A 16392-nucleotide genomic window follows, 5' to 3' on the forward strand; every position below is an offset into this window, starting at 1 on the left:
CAGGAAGGTGGCTTTGTTAGGACATGTTATCTCAGAGGAAGGTATAGAAATGGATCTTGAGAAGATACAAGCAATCATGGCCCTTCCGCCACCTAGTAATGTCAGAGAGGTGAGGGGCATTTTGGGTAAAACAAAGTATTACCAGTGCTTTGTTGATATGTTTTCTGAAAAGATGTATCCTATAAATTTATTGACAAAGAAAAATGTATCTTTCCAATGGGGACTAGAGCAAGATAAGGCATTTTGTTTGCTTAAGGAATACATGAGCCAAAGGCAATTATGCAGCCTCCTAGGTGGGAGGATGATTTCTATGTGAATCCAAGTGTGTCAACTCATTCAGTGGGAGCTATACTACTTCAGAAGGGTGAGCAAGGATGCATGCAACCAGTGCATTATGCAAGTCGGCAACTCACGGAGGCTGAGGAGAGGTACGGTGAAATGGAAAAAGAAGGTTTATCTTCGGTCTTTGCAGTGAAGAAGTTTAGGTCATACTTGCTACCCCGTCCTTTTTTCTTCCTTACATCTCAACCTGCTTTACAATTTTTGGTTCGCAAACCCAATCCTGCTGGAAAGTTTGCTAAGTGGATTTGTGAGCTTCAAGAGTTCTCTTTCACTTTTATTACAGAAAGCACCACTAGAGCTTCTCTTGTAGATTTGCTTACAGGTAAGGAAGAAGAAGAAGTAACGAAGGCAAAGAAAGACTTAGATGAAGAGTTGGAGACCCTGCCAACAGCTTTCAAGCTGCATTTTGATGGAGCCTTTAGCCCTTCTAGGAAATGTGGGGCTGGGGGGATAATTCTATTTGATCCAGAAGGAAAAGAGGTATGGGCCAAGGGTAGGCAATTTCCTGAAGCAATATCAAATAATGTGGCTGAGTACAATGCATTGATCTGTGGATTAGAAGATTGCCTCAAGGAAGGAGTGAAAGAGGTAGAGGTGAAAGGGGACTCTCAACTGGTCATTAGGCAAATGAAAGGTGTTTATAAGGCATGGAGTCCTAATCTACAAGATCTTTATAAGAGAGCGATGGAGTCAAAGAAAGCTTTTGAGTTTTGCAAGTTTGTGCATTTTCAAAGAAAAGATAATCATCAAGCCGATGAGATGGCTACTAAAGCTATGGCTTCTTTCACTGAAGCTACTCTTGCATTGATAGATACAGGTTGGTCAGAGCTCCAAGATGTTCAATATTACTTGGATGGAGGACATTTTCCTCATGGATTGACCCCTCAACAAAAGCAGAGGCTCACAAGGAAGGCTCGTCCTTATACAATCCTTGGGGATGTTCTATACAAGCAAGGTAAAGATAAGGTTATTAGGAGGGTAGTGAGCTTGGAATAATCTAAAAGGATTATGGAGCTATGTCATGAATGTTCAGGTCACTTTGCTTCAGCTAGCACTACTCGAAAGATCCTTAACACAGGGTATTATTGGCCCCGACTCAACAAAGATGTCCATGTGTGGTGCCGAAGTTGTGAGGTATGCCAAGCATATGGACGCAAGTAATTGGTTCCTGGGCCCTTGAATCCCATTACAGCATATGGTCCATTTGAGAGGTGGGGTTTGGATTTTGTTGGCCTCCTTCCTCGTTCTTCACAAGGAAAGTATTATATATTAGTTACAACTGATTATGCAACTAGATGGGCAGAAGCAAAAGCTACTGTCAGCAACAAAGCAACAACGGTGGCATCATTTCTCAAGGAGTTTATATGTGCCCGTTTTGGTTGCCCTTTGGAAATCCTTACAGATGGAGGGAGGTCTTTTAGAAATGACTTGATTGAATCTTTGGTGCACAAATTGAAAATAAATCATGTCATATCAACTCCATATTATCCCCAATGCAATGGTCTTGTGGAAAAAACTAATGGTTTGCTTTGTGGGTTCTTGTCTAAGCTAGTAGACACCATGAAAAGGAAGTGGGATGTGCATATATCAGAGGTTTTGTGGGCTTACAGAACCACTCATAAGCTCTCCCTTGGTTTCACACCTTTTCAGCTAGTTTATGGAGTGGAGGCCATCTTGCCAATAGAATTGGAAATCTCAAGCCTTCGCACGTCTTTTTCTCGATTGTGCAACGAAGAAGAAACATATGCCCAATGTTTAGTACAGCTGGAGACCTTGGATGAGAAGCGGCTTCAAGCATTTCAACATTTGGAGGCAGTACAACAATGTCGCAAAGCAAGGTATGATGCTCTTATCAAGAAGAAGAAGAAGCTAGAACTCAAAGAAAGAAGCTTGGTCATGAAGTTTGATGGTCGTGTGGAGAAGTGGCTAGACAAGAAACTCCTTAGGCGCTGGGAAGGTCCCTTCAGGGTGAAGAAAAAGTTCAAAAATAACACTTATCTTTTGAAAGATGCAAATGGTCAAGAGGTCCCTGGACGTGCCAATGAGTACCGGTTAAAAGTGTTTTATCCGCGGATACCATGGCCAGCAGACCCCCATGCCAAGCACGGGGAGCTGTTGGGGTTGGAAAGATGTGACAACAAAAAATGATATTTTGTTTTGAAACTTGTGGGAGGATTTGTGGGGCCTGCAAGGTGACAAAAGCTAGCCATGGAGACAAAGAAGCAAGAAGCGTGATGGAGAAGTTGGTGGCGGGAGACGGCTCTTTGTGGCTACTCTCGTTGCGGCTTGTCAATCTTTTGATGTCGACTACTTTATTTCATATAATCATTATGTGGATTTGACACTAGTTAGACTAATTAGTGAAAATGATTACAAATGTGATTATGAGTGGAGTACATCATTGTAAATACCACGGGTATGAATACCTTGGTATAGGGATAGACTGGTTTGGGAGATATATTATTTGCTTTGTAATTGGAAAAATAGAAACGAGTCATGTATTTTGAGTGGGCCAGATGATTGCATGGCCTCCATAATGTACTAAAATAATATGGAGATCACATGCCAAGCATATAGAGGGCATGTGGAGGAGTGTGAAAGAGTGTAAAGTCAAAAGGAATCCTTCTAGAATTCCAAGGTGGTATATGGAGGATGTTGACATATGGAAAAGAGAGGGTCCCTATGGGCTCTAAGGGGAAAGACTCTTGACTTTCTCAATTTTTAAACGAGTCATGAGGATCTTGTGATGGGACACTTGTCAAAATGTGCCCAAATGGACATTTGATGGTGACCCATGTTCTTATGTCACCAGGGGGTGAAGAAATCTACTGGCTGAAAATGTAACAAGGTGAAGGAGGGTGAGAATTGCTCTATAAAAGAGACCTCTCTCCTCCCTCTCCAGCATCTGGTTCTTCTCATTGTAGTTATGCCATCACTTGTATCTAGCTTTGCCTATCTCTTCCCTTCTCCTTAGAGCATTAGGCTGTCACTTTGTATCCCTCTTCTTGCTTCTGATGTTTTGAATAAAGTTCATGCTTCTCTTTCCTCATCCTTCTTCCATCTCCTCTCTCCTCGCTCTAAAGCTTAGTGTACCCACATGAGTGAGTCATTTCTAGATCTGTATTAAGGGTATTCTCTACTCCCCTAGGTGTCCTCAATTTGCCATGTATCTTGGAAGCTACTTCTCTACTGAAGGAGATTGTTGCCCTTTCCATAACTGCAGTCGGGTATGGACAGTTTTGACAGTCTTTCGTAAAATGGTCATAACTTTCTACTTCGAGCTCCGTTTTGAATGAAACTTATATCAGAATCTTCGTATTTTCAAGATCTATCTACTGATGTATTCAGATATTTGTTCCATTTAGTAGAACAAAAGTTATTGTTGTCTGAGTGGTCAGGTCTGTTGTTTGGAGCAGTTTTGAGAACCTTTCGCAAAACCATCATAACTTTCTGTTCCAAGCTCCATTTTGAATGAAACTTATATTAGAATCTTTGTCTTTTCAAGATCTATCTATTGATGTATTCAGATATTTGTATCATTTAGTAGAATATAAGTTATTGTTGTTTAAGTGGTCGGGTCTGTTGTTTGGAGCAGTTTTGAGAACCTTTCGTAAAACCATCATAACTTTCTGTTTCAAGCTCCGTTTTGAATGAAACTGATATCAGAATCTTCGTCTTTTCGAGATCTATGTTTCGTCCCAACCGTCCCATTCAGCCAAATCAGCCCTATCAATTCACGCCTTTCACATCAGTTCACATTGTGTTGAGTCAAAAGATGTTCTTCCAACAACGACTCACCCTTACTTTTAGGGCTGACCGATTAGCTCAAATCAATGCTTCCCCTCAGCCTTTTTTATTTCCAATGCTAGAGTACAACCTCACCTTTGATGTCTATATCTTTGTTTTGATCTGAGAAAATAGAGAGTGAGTGTCTCTTTAAGCTTCATCTAGTGCCCAAATCTCTTCTCTCTTCTTCAATTTGTGGGTTGAGACGTGACCAAAACCAAACCCCCAGTTTTGTGTCACAGTGCTGTGCGACGAGGAGTGGAAATGCTAAAGAATAGGTAGGTATGACCAGCCCCTGGAGGAAGAGGTGCTACAGTAAAAGCAGTGATGCGAGATGTGAAGGTAGGGGATCCCATGATGTAATCAACAACGCTAGAATCTCCCCCATGTGGAAAGCATGTGAGACCACCTTAGGCAGGCCATGTGTCAAGACCATTATAAATAATGAGATCATTCATCTTGTCGAGGTCTAATAGGGCCTGCCGATAAGATGTGAGAAGGCCTCTTCTATCAGCCGAAACTTGTAGCATACCTGCACCCTCAAGGTCAATGTCTGACAGTAGAACGAAATCATCCCTGAACACGGAGGCTTGCCCATCGGACCGTGGTTGGAGTAGATGAGAGTAGAGGGGCAGTGCCATTGTTACTCCGATGGTGTCCTGGAGACTATCCCACATTGCCCGTGGAGCTGTCGTAGCGTAGTGAGGATCTGGATGGGAGCCCTCAGGATCATGACACGTATGCAGAGTCTTCATAGAGACTACACCTGGGGGATGGTGGCTTGGTTGACAGAGGGGGGACACGCGTTTCAGATTGATAAGATCTCCCCAGCCTACCGGATACAGGGTCAGAGCATCCAGAGGATTGCACTCCACGAGGTAGTCTCCCCTGACAGTCTAGCTCCTTCTTCTCCTAAGAAGAACAGTGTTTGGGAGGTGGTAGCCAGTATCACAGCTTGGAACATTTGGGTGCCTCGCTGCAGTCTTGTGATGGGTGAGCACCTGGTTCCACCCGTGGCTACCCTAGTTGCCATATGGCAGGATATCATTTACACTCTATGGTCCACTTGGGAGCGCGGGACTCCAGGCTCCAAGGCGACTATCGAGAGGTGTGCTCGTTTCTGCAAGGCTTGGCCTGCAGGTGTTTTCTACATCTTCACTCCGCGAGGGATTCACTGGCTGCATAGTCCCCCCACCTGGTTGTTAGCCCCAGTTCCAGAGATCCCCTAGGCAGTGAGCTGGGTTTCTTTGGAACAGGCCGGTTTTCTTTCAGCCTTTTTCGGTTTTCTCCATACTTAGCACCTTAGGGCTGCTGTCTTGTATGAAATCTTTCAAGCATTAATAGAAGGTTGCTTTCTTTGGGAAAAAAAAAAATCATTCCTGAAGTCGAGGAGTGGTACCTGACGTGCCCCTGTCCTTGCGTTGAAGTCCCTAACCAGGAGGACTTCTCCGCGGCTCGAGAAGTCAACAATGGACTGATAAAGGGCTGCAAATGGAGATGTCTCAACCTCATCTTGAATATCTCTAGCAAAGTGGGAGGTCTCGAGAGGGTAGTAGCATACTGTAACAAACAGATCCCGACTGTCTATGTGTCGGATCCGGATCCAAAGAAACCTAAAATGTGTATCTCTCTGCTCTACTGAAATGGTCCTAAAAGGGTGGATCTGTAGAGAACTGCTACTCCTCCTGATCCTCGTACTCCCCCTGTGTCCCTAGTCTCATCTCTGTAAGCATACTCCCATGTGTACCCGTTGACTACTGGTAGTGGGCGCTATGGACTTTGATGTGTCTCCATGTAAAAGACTATGTCGTGACGTGTATAGGATTATGAGAAGTTCCCTGGTTCATACCATAAGGTACCATTACAGTTCCAAATGGTGCAGGATAGGGTCTCGGAGGTCTGAGTCTCATAGACCTTGCCTCCCTATGTAGGAGGGGGGGTTGATGCTCGAGGGGGACCTGTAAGAAGTCGTCCATCTCGTACTATTTTTCACTTCACCTCCTTGTGGGGCGTGATCCCGCTATTGCAACTGGGAGCACCTCTCCTCAATCTGTAGTGGGGTGAGGTCCTCATCCATGGAGATCGCTGGCTAATCTCGTAGGATTGACCTGCGCTGTAAAGCCGAAAGTCGTACCTGAGCATCATGGAACCGTATGATCAGGGGCTGCTCTCGGTTGGGGTCTCTCCCCACTCGCCATGCCCTCTCGATCTTGTGCTCAGCTACACCTAGGGTAGTGGCCACGAAGGCCATCGCATCTATAATTGGTGTAGCCTCAGTGCGCGGGATCCCACGGACTTTGATGTTCAGAGCCTTACTGGCTCTCTGCTCTGCTGCTCCATGAGGGTAGCCAAAACGGTTGTCCTTGCATGTTCCCGTTTGGCCACGTTGACCCATCTAGAAGTCTCCTCAATTGCAGATTGCATGCTTGCAATCTGTGCCTCAATAACTGGAGTGCTCCCTGGGATTGTGCGTATGGCGGTGACCACCTCTCGGAGCTGTGAGATATCCTGTCTGAGTCCTTGAATGAGATCAGCCCGGTCTCGAATAGCACGAGCCTGCTCTTGTATGATGCACCCCTGCTCCTGTTAGAAATGACCCAATAGAGGGTACACATAGCGGAAGACTTATAGTAATGCCCACGAGCTCACACAGTGTGCGTGTGGGGTGTGGAATCACAAACTTCTTTACTTAATGTGCGTCACATAGATTAGATGTGCAGACTCATCAATAGACAATGAACCAGCCAGATAGAGAAACCACCAAAATATATTTCCGTCCAAAACTATGGACACAATACAAAAGATATAGATCCAGAGGCCCACCAATGGTGTGGTCTTTTGATCTTACCACAAGGTCCTCCTCCTATCAGCCAGTTATCTCTAGACTCGAGCCCGCGTGCTCCACCTTGAGCGTAAGTAGACTTTCCGTCCAATGTGTTCTTCTCCACCTTATGGCTTGTGAATCAGCCTAGGTGGGCAGCCCCTGCCAAGCTTTGTCTGCAGCACACAGGTCCCCTTGGTCCTCGTGCAGGGTTATATTCTCAACACAAAATCTACATTTGTACGATTGGATATATTCTAGTCTTACAAAGGTTTATATTCTCAAACTTAAATGCATCTTAAACAAGGTGTGATGGTGTTCTAAACAAAAGTGTCTTCATGATGTGGAGCTTGCATCAAGCATCTAAATAATTGCTTAATGAACTCATTTCCTATCCCCTCACAGTTTTGTAAATGTTTAACTCTTGATTCTTTCTGCAAAATTTTTCCCCTCGTTCATATATATTTGACTTTATAACTTCAGTTCTTGGTAAATGCATGCACTGCAACATGTATATGCACTTTTATAGAATTGTTTTTCCTTCATTAGTACATTAACTTAGACAAACCAATGGGATCTGGGTCTCCAGATTTGGATCATCATGCCTTCTTAATGTATTTTGGCAAACACAAATAGAGTTTGGTTGAATAAATGCTACATCGCGTCTACTAATGTACTAATGTAAGGTTGCATTTTTCATGCAGAGGTTGATCTTCAACATTGGGCAATTTGGGTGTCGGGTGTTTACTTGATCTTGTTGCTGCAATTGCTTGAGAATAAGGTCATCATCGATTTGACTAGGACAGAATTCTTGGAAGCACAAGAGGTGGGGAACTACATGTGTGCACTGTTTCATTCTAAATTTTGACCTTGTTTGTTGTTGATTTGTTAATTTCATTGATTAGAACACCAAACCATGTATGTGACAGAGATCTTTTCAATGCTTAGCTAGAGGTCCTTCCTCTTTGTGTCTATGTAGGTCTTTTTCTTCTATAAAGTTCAGTTTTTGATAAGAGTACATAAAAATACACTTGGCACGTGCATGCATGTGTGTATGTTTGTGTCTTGCCCTCAGGCAATGCTGCAACACTACCATGCGTCTGCTGCAGCTGGTCTTCCACACAGGCGCAGACATGTGCACTGTTTGCTGATGCTGTACAAGCCCATACCGCAGTTCTAGGAAAGCCTAAAACCTAACCTGTTCTACTAGCCCTTTATCCTCCTCATTTGGGGGACCCACAGTTGGTGAAGTGACCTTGTTTCTAACACCCCCCTCAATGACTCAACTGTGGGCCAATACCCATGCGTCGAATTTGCTCTTGGGAAGAGCCTTTGTGAAAATGTTGGAGGTGTCATCTGTCGGACAATAAAGCAGCTCCACCATCTCATCTAGAGTCATCTCTCGGATGAAGTGGTACTAAACCTTGATATACTTCGTACAAGCATGAAATACGGGGCTCTTTGCTATCGCGATGCAACTCTTGTTGTCACACATAATCACAGTCACATCCTCCCAAAGAACACCATGTGAACTGCCACATTGATTGCCTCACCCCAAAAAGATTTGGGAAGCTTCTTCCCCTCGGCAATACATAGCCTCATCTTCGTAATTATTCGGTTCTTTCTGTCTTTGCCACCCCATTTTACTTGGATGTGTGTGCAGTAGTGATCTGGCTAACCGAAAGAAGATTCTTGCATAGAACAGGAAGATAGAGAACATTTGTAGGTATCTTTTTCTCATTTGAATCCATGGTGAATGGATTGCTTCCAATCCCTTCTACTGTACTACTTGCTCACTGATGAATCTGGATGTGCGGGTTGCAGTACCTTACCAGTTCTTGTTGTTGGACACGAGTCGAGAGGCACCACTATAAACATACCGGCCATTACTAACCTCCCTCCCTGCATGAGCTGAGCAATGCTCTATGACTAGAAAAAGCTCCTCTTTTGCAACATGTGCTGAATGATGAATCTGACTTCGACTCTTCTTTGGATTTGTCATCTTCCTTCCCTTTGGTCTACCTTCTTGTTTCTGCAGTCTTTAGTTGTGTGACCTGGCCTGTCGCAGTAGAAACACTTTCGATCCCGATTCCTCTTTTTCTTGTGTCCATTGTCTTCTGATTTGTTTCCTTTAGAGTTGCTGTCATCCTCGGGCTTGCCATTTCCAAGCGTACCCCTTCTGCCTTTCCCTTTTGCAAGGAAGGCCTTGTCGCCACCATCTGCATCTTATTGCTTCTCTCGGGCTGCTTCTTGGAGTAGTTAAGGACCAAGCTCCTCAAATATCATCATAGTAGACCGTTGCCCTGCCCACTGTCACGACAAACCTTTTGAAGCTTTTGGGAAGATAGCAACTACAAGCATGGCTAACTGACTGGTGTCCAGCTTGTAACCAATTTCAGCCAACTGGTCCCTCACAACCTTCACCTTAGTGACTTGGTCATGGATCTGTTGTCCATTCTTCATCCTCATAGTGATCAGCTGATTCTGGAGGGAAAGGATGAGTGGTGTGTTACTTGTTTTGTAAAGATCTTTCAGGATCTTCCAACCCTCCATTGCCGTATCGGCATGCTGGATGTGTGGTATGACTGAATTTGCTTTATCATGTAGAGGGCCTTGGCATCTCTGTGTCCAATCTCACACTGCTACTGGATCTGCTGGTGTTACAACTCTTGCTGTTGGATCCATTGTGTCCTTGGGGTTCACCTTTGTTGCTTCGGTGATCTCCCATATCAGCCTTGCAACCAAATGACTGTGTAGCTTTGCCTTCTTGATGCCAAGCAGAAAGTTTTTTATAAAGCTCAAAAGCCAAGATCTTTCTAAAAAGGAGTTTGTGAATCCTTCATCTCTTTGTAATGCCAACGTTGCCTTTTGATCCTCATCCTTTGATCTTCTCCTCCTCCTTTAGTGATGTCAGTTTTTTTCTTGCTAACTTGTATAACTGTTTGCAGGCATGTAGAGGTTTCTTTTGCCCATATTTTACTGAATATTATTGTGAATGCAGTCTTTAATGCAGGTGGTGGATTGGTTTAGTCGCTTTCCAACAATTCTGCAGGGATGTGAGACAACTATTCAAATGCTGCTAGGCCAATATGCACACTCGGTTGGATGTTTCAATGAGGCCGCCTTGCATTTCATTGAAGCAGCAAGAGTAAGAGGTCCAAACCTGTTCTCAGTGGCTAAGAGGTTTGCTGTGAAGCACTTTATATGACACGTAATGATTTTCATGAACTAGTGAGCCATACACAATCTGAGCTAACCTTTTGTACAGATTTTGTTTCATGATTATTTTTTGCTTCTCTTACTTGGAGAGTGCAATTTATTTGAACTGTGGAGCGAGATCCAAATTTTGCGTGATCATATTTTTCAATGGCTCATCACCATTGCTGGTCTTTCAGGAAAATCTGATTGACTCCTGAGTACTTAATGTTGCAGTATTTGATTGACTCCTGAGTACTTGATATTGCAGTTGACTGAAAGCAAAGGAACCCAAGCAATGTGTCATATATATGCAGCTGTTTCTTACATATGCATTGGTGATGCTGATTCATCTTCCCAGGTCAGTATAATTATAAATCTTCTCTGATTCATATGCATTTTTGTGACTCTCAAATTATACTGAAACAGGGATGTGAATGGCAGGGAGAGAGTGTATGCGTGCAAGGGGGGAGTAGAGACATACATACATACATATATATTTATAGAGAGAGAGAGAGAGAGAGAGAGAGAGAGAGAGAGTATTAACGTCCATGGGAGACCAAGAGGTCTATGGGACAACGTGAAAACCAACTAGTACATCACTTAGGGAGGGAACAGGGCAGCTCCCAAGGAGTGCAAAGGCAGCTCCATTTTATTTAAAGTATCTACAAGATAGAGAGAGAGAGAGAGAGAGAGAGAGAGAGATTTGACCAAGGAACACATCAAAATTAGGATTCGCATCAACATGGAGACCTTTCAGTATTGGAGGTGCTCCATGTACTGCATCAGTCATGAGTAGTCGAAACTCTGTGTCGGCCAGACTAGGGTCCCATTGGGAGTCCTGGTGTCTGTGGAACATTTCCGAGATATGTCACTGGCATCCTCGGATCCTCTTTGTGGGATGTACTCCTGGGCACTGCGAGGCAATTGCAGATTCTATTTCCCAATTCGTTTCTAAGTCCTTGGTCCTTGGTTGGTCTCAAAGCTCCAGTGTTTCCTAAGTGCTTTGCATTCATCATCATAGCAACTGTTTTGAGGTAGAGATCCTTCTTGTGACTTCCGTGTGTTTAAAATTGTGTATGGGAAGAAGTGTTGTGGTGTGATGTGGATCATGTTTGTGACAAAAAGAGTCTTTACATCTATGTCTGGTTGATACAACAAGATGAAAGGGTGGAGCTACTAAAATGAGCATGATCATCCATGTTAGATTCTAAACGCTACACAGTCCTAGAAAGCATCAGCGCGACATAGTCATAACAGCAACATCATCTAGATCATCATCATCATGTCACATCAAGTCCTGTGCCAAGTCTGGCCCGATACAACAGGTAGTAGAGCTCTAGAAGAGAGCTCATGGTGGACTCAAAGGCTGGTGAGACTGTGGCTGTATAAGTTCAGAGATAGAGCAGTGGCAGCTGTGGTCCAGTGTGGCCTCCTGGCTGCAGCTCCGCATCTAACTAGGGCCACAATAACTCTTGTAGGTCGTTAGGTCGCGCCGTGGGTTTGAACATAGAAGGGATGTCTCTGATTGTGATTTGTGTGTCCTCCCTCTGCCGGGTCGCTGGCTTTGGATGCTCTGGATCTCTGCCTCGTCGACTACCTGAGGAACGACGGTTTTTGTGAGCTGGCTGAAAGGGTTCCGTGATCATGCTCTGAGATGAGTCTGCCTGTGTGCTTCACCCTTGCCTCTGTAATCTGAGCAAGCGCTCTCCGTGCTTAACTGTCTCGTGAGAGTGAAGGCAGCCAAGCATCTTTGATGCAGATAGGAAAGGAAGTGGTACAGCAGTCTGGAGCTGTCTTTGAAGAGATAGTAGTAGCAACCTTGGATCTTGTAATATACTGTGCATGGGAAGATGAAATGCTCCTTGGACAAAGAAAGATATATTAACGTTTGCAAGAGGCCTCGCGGGCCTATGAGACAAAGTGTGAATCCAAGAAGTACCTCATGCAAGCCACTGAGGGCTGAAGCAAAGGGTTCACTAAGACCCTTGCTGAGAACTAAAAGCTGAAAAACTGAAAGCAAAAGCTACAACGCTAACATGCTCAGCTAGTGAACAAAATACTAGAGTAGCAAAGTAACAGAAGCGTGTCAGGCGCTCAGGGCTAGCACTCCTAGTACATGCTCAGGGTCCATATATCCAGGTAACCTGGTGGCACTCTGATGAGATGTGAGAAGCTCTAGTATCTGTGTCTGTCAAGCTGTCTTGCGACGTGGGGGAGGGCGTGGTCTCCTTGATCTTTGGATCCGGTGGGCTACGTCAAGGGCGATGCCTCATCTTTGGTGGTTGCCTCTGAGAAGGGATGAGAGAGACCGGACCTCGATCATGCGTACTCTGGGCTCTCTTTGTGTCGCACGTGGAGTGTGTGTCCCTCCTCTGGCCGCATCGTGGTGGACACTCCTACCGCTGATCCATGGTGCTCTCATCTCATCAAGCTTCTTTCCCTTGGCTACACTAGCAGCTGACTCAGATGCGTAAAAGTCTGTGATCTGTCGATGGTGACCTGTGGCATCAGTCCATGCTGTTCTCTGGCCCGTCGCATCAGTGTGTCTCTCTGTGGGTGCATCTCAAGCATGTAGAGCCCAACACAGACATGATCGTTAAAATGTATCAGCTGTGTGAGTGGGCCAAAGCCATGTCCCTCCTGAAAGAGGCAATGATATCGTCCTCGGATCTCATAGTAGACTGGGCAGACACATAGAAAATGCTCCTCTGTCTCGATCTCCCCCATTTGGCAGTGTGCAAGTCCTCTGCTCTTTGGGTATGCCTGCAACTCTCCCTGCCTCAATCCACAGCGGATGTGATGAGACTTGTAACTAACCAATGGCGATCCTCAGTGCATGTGAAACTTACGTGTCCTCAAGATACTGAGCTCTGATGACAAGACCGTGCTCTGAGATCCTCAGGAAGTGATCATGGTAGAACTGGATCCTGGTGGAGAGCTCCTCTCCTTCCCAAGCCCTAGATGTATGGAGTTGGAGGAGGTCCAACTGACCAATGGCGATCCTCAGTGCATGTGAAACTTACGTGTCCTCAAGATACTGAGCTCTGATGACAAGATTGTGCTATGAGATCCTCAGGAAGTGATCATGGTAGAATTGGATCTTGGTGGAGAGCTCCTCTCCCCCCCAAGCCCTAGATGTATGGAGTTGGAGGAGGTTCAACCGTATGATACGGTTGATCTCATCTCGTGGGATCATCTCGGGTGGTGCATCCAGACTGTATTGAAAGGAAGGAAGTCTGTCCATTTGAATGCCGTGACTACCAAACCATGTGGATATCTGTGCGTACCATGCCGTATCAACACCACTCTCTGCTAGTTGCCTGAAGGACTCTAATGCTAACCTCTGTAGTCTCCACTGGGGTAAGGACCAAACTCTGTGGAGGAACGCCACCGTCTGAAAGATGGCATCAACCTGGAGGGGGGTCATGGCGAACTTTGCCTGTATAATTTGATGAGGGATTGAGGGTTTACTCTGAATCATCCTAGATCCCATGGTCACCTGTAGTCTCTCAAATCTCTTCCACTTCGTCTCGCTGAAATATCACTCCCCCAAAAAGATGCTGCGTACATGGCAGTCGGTCTCACCAGTGTTTCAAAGAGCCAGCCCTTCATCGGGGGAACTTGGAAGTGTGTCTGGAAGCATCACCTCTCTAGTCGGGCAAGAGCATCCCGTCCTTGTGTGAGTCGTGCCTTACCCGCATGGATCATCGTGAAACCTGGTCCAGTGAACACTATCCCCAAATATGTGTAGGACTGCACTATCTCCACAGGCTCGCCCCGGTATGTGAAACTATGGTGACGGGACACTGTTGCTCGTGAGGTGTTGAAGATCATAACCTTGGTCTTCTCGAATCCCAAGGTTAATTGTCAAGTCTCTCTCCCTGCAGAACATCTCCAGAGCCTCTAAATGTTTCTGCAGCCCCTCTGCTGAGGATGATATGAGGACTATGCCATCGGCATACAACAGTATCTGCACCATCAAGTCAGCCGAGAGAGAGAGAGAGAGAGAGAGAGAGAGAGCTGTATTAAAGTCTTCAAGAGGCCTTGCGAGCCTATGAGACAAAAGTACAATAAGCAAACTAGCTCATACAAGCCGCTGTGGGCTAAAGCAAAGGGCTCACTAAGGCTGTTGCTGAGTGCCAAAGGGTCTATGTGACTAAAAGAATATGATACAATGAGCTGAGGGTGGACCCACTAAGCTGGCATCATCACCCATGACGAATACAAAAGAAATCCCATAATCATGATCATAACGGTATCGATACATAGAGAGAAAACTCTCCGAGCTCACGGAGAGGATAGGGAGCTGGCGGGGGCATAAACCCTAAGAGGGGGCCATCGACGTGCAAAACTACTATGGTGGCATAAAACTCTCCGAGCTCATGGAGAGGATAGGGAGCTGGCGGGGCCATCAACCCTAAGAGGGGGCCATCGACGTGCAAGACTACTATGGTGGCATAAAACCTGTGATAGAGCGTTGGCGGCTGTCGACATGTGTGGTCCGCTGTGGTCTTCTAGCTATGGCCTTGCGGCGGACAAGTGCCACTGTCACTCTTGTAGGTCGTGTCTCTGGTCTGGTGAGCATGGAGGAAGGTTCCCTAATGTGATCTATGCCTCAGTGCACTTGCGAGTCTGACTATCTTTGGCTTGGGTCCTCGTAGCGGCCGTCTCCGTGAGTCTTGTTGATCGATCATGCTCTCGAGTGGAGTCTGGCGGTAAATCCTGATCTTGCATACGTGCCCTAAGCAACTGCTCCGTATGTTGGAGAGCCTTATGGATGAAAGCTGCCAAGCATCTCAGATCTGGGCAGGATAGGAGACTAGATAGGGGTCCGAAACCATCCCTGAAGAGATAGTGATAACGACCTCGGATCTTATAGTACATAGGGCATCTGAAAGCGAAGTGTCTCTGACTCAATCTTTTGGTGATCGCATAGGGTGAAGAAACAACCCTCTTTAGGTATGCCCTTCGTCCGACCACTCTCAATACAGAGTCGGTGTTATAAGACATGGAACTGGCCCATTACTGTGCTGAAATCGGTGGGTAGTGGTCTCTGTAAAAGATGAGCTTCACACTCACGAAGTTCTGAATGTGTGTAATTGTAAAAGATCATCTTGGATGGCCTAGTTCACCTCGTGATATGTGAGCGGGATGGAGGGGGCCTTAATGCTGTACTGGAAGGGAGGTAACCTAACTATGTGAAGCCCCAGGCTCTCAAACCATCTGTATGTATGTGTGCATAACAGGACCTCTTGTCGTCCTTTGCCGCCAATGCCATAGATGAGGATGAAGCCAACAAAGGAAGCCTACGTTGCCCTTGCCCTGTGGTGCAAGAGCCGTACTGTCTAATGTGATAGAGATACATGATAATTGTGTAGGATGCTCCGAACTCAGCCAGGACTATCTGATGCGGTACTGAAGGCTTACTACGAATCATCCATGAAAGCATGAGAACGTGAAGCCTCTCAACTCGAGCCCAATCTATCTATGATAGGGTCTGGCCCCTAACAAGGGCTGCCATACATGCTCGCTAGTCGAACCAAAGAGTCAAAGAGAAGAGTCTTGGTCTGAGGGTCCTAGAAGTGAGAGTAAAAGCACTGCCGCTCGAGTCTGGCCAGTGCGGCGTACCCCTTGCTTAGTCGGGCCTGTAAGGCTGGTCACATTGTGAAGATCAGGCTGGAGAAAAGGACCCCCAAGTATATGTAGGATGTAAACACCTCCACTGGTAACCCATACAAGGTCAAATTCTCTCTGTGCATGCTTCGCGGGACATGTTGAAGATCATGACCTTGGTTTTACCAAGGTTGACCTTCAAGTCGTGTGTCTCATAGAAGTATGAAGTGCCTCCATGTGTCATTGGAGACCCTCTTCTAAGGAAGAGAGTAAGACCATGTCATTTGCGTACAAAAGAATCTGCAGCAAGGATCCAACTAGAGAGCAACTAGCCTCTCCTAGGGTTCCAATAAAGGTCTCAAGCTCATCCATGCAGGGGCCGAACAAGGTTGGTGATAACTAACAACCTTGTTCGATCCCAATGTTGCTCATGATCTCCTCTATCCACCCTGTACTCGTCAGAAGTCTACCCGATAAGTGCCATGACTGCCCAAGTGATCTCCTGATCATATCCCAACTCCTATAGATGTCTAATGAGTTAGGCGCTTGGCAATGTGTCAAAAGCCTTGCGAAAATCCACAAAGTAGCAATAGGCCCTCTCTGTCTCCGTGCCTTGGCCTCTTCAATGACCC

At 45.6% G+C, this 16392-nt stretch overlaps 1 protein-coding gene across 3 annotated transcripts in view; it reads left to right on the top strand.

Annotated features, from left to right (window-relative positions):
• Window positions 1–16392, top strand: part of LOC147885460 (Tetratricopeptide repeat (TPR)-like superfamily protein) — a 107390-nt gene that overhangs the window by 44965 nt on the left and 46033 nt on the right. For all 3 annotated transcript variants that reach the window (XR_015543436.1, XM_087396498.1, XM_087396499.1), the window contains exons 7-9: window positions 7654–7775; window positions 9951–10097; window positions 10416–10505. Coding sequence is in view for 2 of the 3 variants with exons in the window: in XM_087396498.1 (XP_087252624.1) it covers window positions 7654–7775; window positions 9951–10097; window positions 10416–10505 (359 nt within the window). In the remaining variant the exon portion in view is untranslated. The remainder of the gene's footprint in view (window positions 1–7653; window positions 7776–9950; window positions 10098–10415; window positions 10506–16392) is intronic.

This window comes from Dipteris shenzhenensis, chromosome 25, assembly GCF_047967505.1.
Source record: "Dipteris shenzhenensis isolate YYH24624 ecotype China chromosome 25, Dip_SZ_1.0, whole genome shotgun sequence".
Lineage (NCBI taxonomy): Eukaryota > Viridiplantae > Streptophyta > Polypodiopsida > Gleicheniales > Dipteridaceae > Dipteris > Dipteris shenzhenensis.